The sequence below is a fragment of the Arachis ipaensis genome, chromosome B09 (assembly GCF_000816755.2).
Source record: "Arachis ipaensis cultivar K30076 chromosome B09, Araip1.1, whole genome shotgun sequence".
NCBI lineage: Eukaryota > Viridiplantae > Streptophyta > Magnoliopsida > Fabales > Fabaceae > Arachis > Arachis ipaensis.
The window spans coordinates 6,104,899-6,112,465 of record NC_029793.2 but is presented as its reverse complement, the minus strand read 5'-3'; the positions used below and the strand labels follow the sequence as shown (position 1 = coordinate 6,112,465).

Below are 7,567 nucleotides of genomic sequence, written 5' to 3'. Positions count from 1 at the left end.
TCTCTTTTACATACAAATACTTAGTGCCATCAAGTTAGTAATTTAATTTTAATTGTAACTTAAATAAGTTAAACAGTTAGTAATTTAATTTGTTAATTATAAATAAATAATATTTGATATTATAAAATTAAAAAGAACGTCTTTTTACTTAGGCGAAAGCTAGTGCACTCTAGGCAAAGTAGGGAGTGCAGCACTCTTTAAAAGTTAACCTGTTATCAAAAGTAATTAGGTAAATTAAATTTATTTATTATTGTTATTTTTTTTGTCATGGACTGAAACAAACAAACCGGCACTAACAAAAAAAACTAATTCGCTTGTTTAACACAGGACTATCTTTACACCAGAAAAGTACTCAGAAAAATTTGATCGACTTCCTCCGTTATTCTGTTATTGTTGATGTGATGTCTTCAAGCATTTTCACTGTTTTGTTTGCTAGCAGGTGCTTCCACTATTGTTCAGTCTAGCCACAGATTTTGACGCTCTTGAACCACCCTATTCCACATCTACCATAAATGGACCTTCAAAGTCCGAAAAATTGATGCCATAGAAAAGGAAGACGCTGTCTGTCGCCGCTGCTGGTTGGCTAATTATGTAGAAGAACCCGGTCTCCATGAAGGCCATGATTCTCACATGACAACGCAATCAAAGCACAAAATACATGACAGTTACAACAAGTCCATTATCTTTTATTTCAAATTATCCTCAACGTGTAGGTAATAGAATGAAAAATTAAAATACAATTATATTTAAACAATTATTTGTATTATTTTTTATTAATTTATTCAAAAAATAATTAAATTTTAAAGCTAATTGGTATAAAATATTACAGATATAAAACTAAGAAAAATTTTTATTTGTATAAGAATGAGCCTAATAAATAATTATTTTATTTAATATATAATTAAGAGTATTTCTTTCTTTGCCAACGAGTTATAGTTCAAATGACATAGTCTCTATATTCACCTAAGAGTTGGTAAAAAAAAAAGAATAATGTGCAGCACTCCATACTTAACAAGGAGCGTTTAAGGATGAGCCTTTTACCTATAAAATTGTTTAATTGTATTACAAATTAAAATTTGATTTTTTATTTTAAAATATTGAAACTTCAGATTTTTTTTAAAAAGTAAATATTTTTCACATTAAAGTTTAAACATAAAAATACCAAAATATCCTTTATATAATAATTTTAAAATTAGTTTTGTCTTTAGTAGAAAAAGTAGAGACTGAACCTTTGTAAATTAACGTTTCAAATTTTATATTAGTGCTTTATATGAGTCCATACCATAAATATAATAATTGAAAATTTGGTCCTGTGATGAATTTCAAGTAGGTGGTGTTAGATTTAGCCTATTTTAATATCATAGATGAATAAAACTTTGTTTAAGTTAAAGGGAGTTGAAAAAAATTTGTAAAGAATGATCACCATAAATATTTTTATAAAATATAAAATTTTTTGCTATAAGAATTTTTTTATAACTATTGTACTTATTTGTATAAAATTTGAAATTTTGTATTGCACTTGTTACATTTTGCAATGGATACAATTAGAATAACAAATAAGATTAAAAATAACGAGTACAAGAAAAAATTTTGAACTTTATAAACAAATTAATAAATATTTAGTTGTAATTATTATTTTAATTTTATTGATAATCAAGATTCTGTTGTGTATTTATAATTGTTATAAATATTTTTATAAAATTTAAAAGTTTTTATTGTATTAATAGTTACAACTAATAATGAGTAATCTAAATTCTAAATTTTTTTTATTCAATCATGTAAATTTAATGAATTACTCGATTGGTCCCTAACAATTAACTCTGTCAGTCATTTAGGTCCTTTACTCCGTTAATTCTAACGGAGGACAAAATAGTCCCTGACAACTCTAACAGGGGACAAAATGGTCCCTGACCTCCTCTGTTCGGAAACGACACTGTTCTCTCCCATTTCCATCATATCTCGCATAACACTAACAGTCTAACACTATAACTTCAAACTACACAATGCACACTCTATAAATTTAATGTCCACAAGACAAAAAATTCTCAACTTATTCTCAACCAATTCATACTCAGGAAACTAATGCCTATGTCTCTCAACTAGTTGTCGTCTTCGATGGATCCCATGAATCCAGACAGCAAGTCTGATTTGTTAACGTCCTTCAGCTTCTTCTTCGAACCAATGTTCAGTAATCGCTTCAGTTTCCATATGAGCGGCAACGGTGACATTGCTCGTTGTAATAGCTTGGATGCGAGGTCGAAGCTGTCTGCCAACTTGGACTCTGGGAAAGAAGGAATGAAGCATTCGGTGTCTATTTCAAATGAGAATTTGCATACGATGTCGAAGGAGAATATTCTCATGATGTCCTAATGTCCAACCGTCTATATTGCTTGCTGGAGAGTGTAGAAAGGCGTGCCCTTGGAATAGTTGTGGAACTTGGTCTTGAAGATGTCGTGGACGTTGTCGGGGTTGGAGGTGATGTTATCAAAGACGTGCAAGTGGATGCTTTTGGTGGGTGGAGTGCAGAGGAGGTGGATGTACCAGTTACAAAGATTTAGGAAATGTGTGGTCCATGACATGTTGAGGTAGGTGCGACACGTGTAACAATTACACCATGGCTTAATCTTGGAGTTAAAGAGGAGGAAGGAAGAGATAGAAAAGAAGACTGTGAAGGTGAAGAAGGAGAGTATGAATGTTAGGATTATGCGAGATATGATAAAAATTGGGGAAGAACAGTGTCGTTTTCGAATAAAGGGATCACAGATCATTTTGTCCCTTATTAGAGTTGTCAGAGATCATTTTGTCCCATGTTAGAGTTTTCAGGGACCATTTTGTCTTCCGTTAGAGTTGACGAAGCCAAGGACCTAAGTGACTGACGGAATTAATTGTTAGGGACTAATCGAGTAATTAATTTTAGTTGGAGACTAAAATGTCTAGTTTGAAATTATTTGAGGACCAAAATGGGTATATACTCTAATAATAATAATAATAATAATAATAATAATAATAATAATAATAATGAAATGAATTACCAACCTTCTCTTTCTTCCTTTTTTTTGCTTTTCTTGAATTTCTTTGCTTACTAGCATCTTCCACCTTCAATAATTATTCACTTTCTTTGCTCACACGAAATACGTTTACTGTATCTCTTTTTTATGCTGAGAAGTCCCCTTTTGAAAACACATTACTTCCAAGATTAGTAATCTTTCTCATGCAAATACTTTTAATTAGTAAGCAATTGGTCATTGATATAATAATCATAATAGAATCTTGAATAGAACCCGAACCAATCATTTTCTTTTTTTCATTAAGAATTGGATCGATGTCTTCTTATTTATTTTATTCGCTCTGTCACAACTCACAACTCTCACCGTGTTTTTTTTTTCTAATTCCGTAGCTGTCACTAAGATTTCTCCTAAATTCTTTATGTTTTTTCCACGGAATAATTAATAAAAATATATAATTTTTTTATTAAAAAAATTAAACAAAAGATATATATAATAATTATTACTATAAATATTTTACAAAATTAAAATTAAAATTAAAATTTAATTATTTTTAATGTTAAAAATATTAAAAATAATTAGTATTTGTCTTAACTGATTTGGATTGATTGAGTAGTTATCTCACTCGTCTACGTAAGTAAGTATTAGAGTTTCAAAGTGTATGTAACAACTCATTGGCTAGGCAGACCCTTAATAAATGTAACTTCAATCCGTGGAGGATTAGTTATCGACCTACCCAGTTGGAAAATACAGTAAAAGAAAATAATATTTGTCTTGAAAGTAGAACAATTCTCATTGATGATAGCAATACTTATGGAGATTTGTCTTTGATAAAATTTAACTGTGACGGATTTATTTATTGGTATCATATTCATTCAGGAAGTCAACCAATATGATCAACGTTATTACCGGTTAAAATTTTATATTTTATGACATAATTTTCAAGCTTCTAAACTTAATATTTTTTAGTAATATTACCAAAATACCGTATGTTATTATAAAAGATATTAGATCGATTCAATTTTTTTTGGTAATATTACCAAAACACCGTAGTTGGGTATATTAATTTGTGTAAAAGAAAAACTATAATAACTTTTGTTATTTGATATATAATTTATTCTATTGAAAAATAAATTATTACTCTTAGATTGGAATATATTTTTTTCTCTATTTTTATATCATTTTATTTGACAATAATTGCCATTAAAGAAAAAATGAATGACTACACTATTTTATAATATGTACAAAATAATTTTTTATTTTAAAATTAATTTTGGTTAGTGAAAAAAATTCAAAATATTTTCTTACACAAATTTAAATTTAAATTTAAATTCAGAATTAATTAACATCTCACCTTTTTTTTTTTTTAGTTCTCAGTATACTTATCATTAAAATAAGATAGATAGATAGCGTCCAAACAAATTCTCAGTATACTTATCATTAAAATTCTTGGATTTTATTTCATTTTGGTAACAATTTTAAGGATTATAAATAATACAAGCGAAACGTATAAAAAGGTTCAGGAGTTTGGTTTCATTGTTGGTGAATTTGTGTGAAATCATCATCCACATCACTCATCCTCTCTCTGCCACCGCACCACACGTTAGATACCCTCACATCCCGCACGTCCTCCTTCTCAGTCCCTCCGCCGTGTGCCCTAAACCATGGACGAGGACCAAGAGATGGAGATGTTCCAAACGGACAACGATTTCGAAGAAGGCCAGTGGATTGGCGGCGAATTCTACTACAAAAAGCGCAAAGAGAAGCCTATTCAGACTAGAGATGATGTCCTCTACGGTGTTTTTGCCGGCTCCGACGATGAGGACGACGCCGATTATTCCAGCAAGAAACGCAGGAAGGACCTTTCCAAGAAACAGGACCTCACCAAGCGGGTGAATTTTATTTCTACTGGAACTTTTATGCCGAATCAAGATGTTGTTGATAACAATAGAAATTCTAAAGAACATGGGGAAAAAGATGGTTATGTTAGTGAGAATAGGCCAGGTTTAGGTCTTGGAATGAGATCTGCTCCCACTTCAGATGCTGGTTTAGGATTCACTAGTAGTAATGGTGATAGGAATAATGGTTCTGATGAGAATATTGATGATGGTGATGATCATAATTTTTTGCCTACGGCTTTTGGGAAGAAGATTAAGGAAGGGGCGATGCGGAGGGAGAGGGAAAGGGAGAGGGAGAAATTGGAGAAGAAGAGGGGTCAGCGTCAGAGTTCGGATCAAGATGGTTTTGGTAATGCGGGGAAATTCTATAACAATGAAATAGGGATGAAGCTGTTGGAAAAGATGGGTTATAGAGGGGGCGGTCTTGGAAAGAATGAGCAAGGTATTGTGGCTCCTATCGAGGTGAAAATGAGGGCTAAGAATTCAGGTATTGGTTTTAGTGATGCAAGGGAGGCGCCGCCACCATCGTTGCCTGTTTTGCAGCAACAGAACAAAAGCACGGTGGAAGCAGTGCAGCCTGCGGCTAGCAGAACAAAGGAGAGGCTGTGGTCAAAGCAGTCACGGTTGAAGAAGAAGAAAGAGGAGGAAGTGTATGTTACTGCTGAGGAGTTGTTGGCAAGCAAGCAAGAACAGAATTTGGAGGTTGTTCAGAAGGTTTATGATATGAGGGGGCCACAAGTTCGGGTTTATACAAATTTATCTGATTTAAATGCTGAGGAGAAAGCAAAGGAGGAGGAAGTCCCAATGCCGGAACTTCAGCATAACGTTGGGTTGATTGTTCGGTTGGCTGAGGCTGACATTCAAGAGATTGATAGAGATTTGAGGAGAGAAAGGGAGACAGCTCTCAGCTTGAAAAAAGAAAAAGAGAAGTTAGAATCTGAAGCAGCATTCCAAAAGCGTCAACTGGATAATATGGAGGAAATAATGAGTGTCTTGGACCAAGTAGCTGAAGAGAGCACTTCTGGAACACTAACATTAGATTTCCTTGCTAGATGCTTCAGTGACTTGCATAAGAGATATGCCGATAGCTACAAGGTGTGTAATTTGTCCTGCATTGCTTGCTCATATGCTCTTCCTTTGTTTATTAGAATGGTCCAAGATTGGGATCCACGGTATCCTGAGCCAATGCTACGATTTCTTGATTTGTGGGAGAAGTTGCTTCCTCCTTCGGTCCTCACTGCCATATTGGAGAATATAGTCTTACCAAAATTGTCAGCTGCTGTAGATACTTGGGAACCACATCTAGAGACCATTCCTATCCACACTTGGGTGCATCCATGGCTACCAAGGATAGAGCACAAGTTGGAAGGTATTTACCAGGTCATTCGTTCTAAATTGAGTTCTGTTCTTGGTGCCTGGCATCCAAGTGACGCCTCTGCATATACCATATTGTCTCCGTGGAAGACTGTCTTTGATGCTGTAAGTTGGGAACAACTTATGCTTCGATTTATTGTGCCTAAGTTGCAACTTGTCTTGCAGGAGTTTGAAGTCAATCCAGCAAGTCAGAAGCTCGATCAATTTTTTTGGGTAATTAAATGGGCTTCTGTGATTCCAATTCATATCATGGTGGACATGATGGAGAAGTTCTTCTTCACAAAGTGGCTTCAGGTTTTGTATCAGTGGTTGTGCTCAAATCCTAACTTTGAAGAAGTTATGAAGTGGTATAATGGATGGAAGGAGCTTATTCCAGAAGAACTATTGGCAAATGAAAGTATCCGATTCCAGATTAACCGTGGTTTAGATATGATGAGTCAGGCTGTTGACGGAATGGAGGTTTTCCAACCTGGTTTGAAGGAGAATATCAGCTATCTTCGGGTACGTGAGCAACGACAATTTGAGGCTCAGCAGAAAGCAGTAGTAACCTATGCTCAACAGCAAGCTGCTGCAGCATTGGGTGGTGCCAACGCAGATGGTGTGCATGATTTGAGCTTGAAAGAAGTCATTGAGGCTCATGCCCAGCATCATGGTTTGTTGTTCAATATTAAGCCTGGTAGAATGCACAACGGTCACCAAATATATGGATTTGGTAATGTCAGCATAATAATAGACTCGCTACATCAGAAGGTATATGCTCAACATGAGGAAACATGGTCCTTGGAATCTCTTCAAGGATTGCTAGAGTTGCATAATAAATCCCTTGGTAAAAGACACTAATTTCTGTATTGTAGTGTAATGTGAATCAACATCGGAGTTGGGAGGTACTCTTTCTCTCTAGGTTCCTAGTAATTTTTATTTTCGCTTGATTTATAGTTTAGACCTGGGATATTTGGTTTATTTGAATGTAAATAGTTATTTAGGATGTTTTCACTTGATCTACATCTGGTACCTCTGCTAATTTGTTTCTTTTCTGCTTGGTTCCTTCCCTTGGGCCTGGATCATACAAACTTGCATTGTATGAGTGCCATGATTCATGGCGAAAAATTGTATCTGTTTTTGAATCTGTTTATATGATCAATACTTTCTAGAAGAGTCATTTTTGTCTAACATATAAAAAAAAAGGGTATTTAAGTCTTTTAAAAAATTAAATAAAAAAATAATTTTTATTTTTATTAAATTATAAAGATATTTTAGTAAAATTAGTGATATGATATATATATTTTTTTA

General features: G+C 33.6%; 1 protein-coding gene across 3 annotated transcripts; it reads left to right on the top strand.

Moving 5' to 3' along the window:
* Positions 4,574–7,275, top strand: LOC107619441 (septin and tuftelin-interacting protein 1 homolog 1-like). 3 transcript variants are annotated; one of them, XM_021111356.1, is made up of 2 exons: positions 4,576–6,272; positions 6,443–6,465. In XM_021111356.1, the coding sequence occupies exons 1-2, from the start codon at positions 4,670–4,672 to the stop codon at positions 6,448–6,450; spliced, it is 1,611 nt and encodes a 536-aa protein (XP_020967015.1). In that variant the 5' UTR covers positions 4,576–4,669; the 3' UTR covers positions 6,451–6,465. The 3 variants fall into 3 exon arrangements, with proteins under 3 accessions (XP_016177220.1, XP_020967015.1, XP_020967014.1); XM_021111355.1 differs by having other exon boundaries at positions 4,581–5,998; positions 6,443–7,275; XM_016321734.2 differs by having other exon boundaries at positions 4,574–7,275.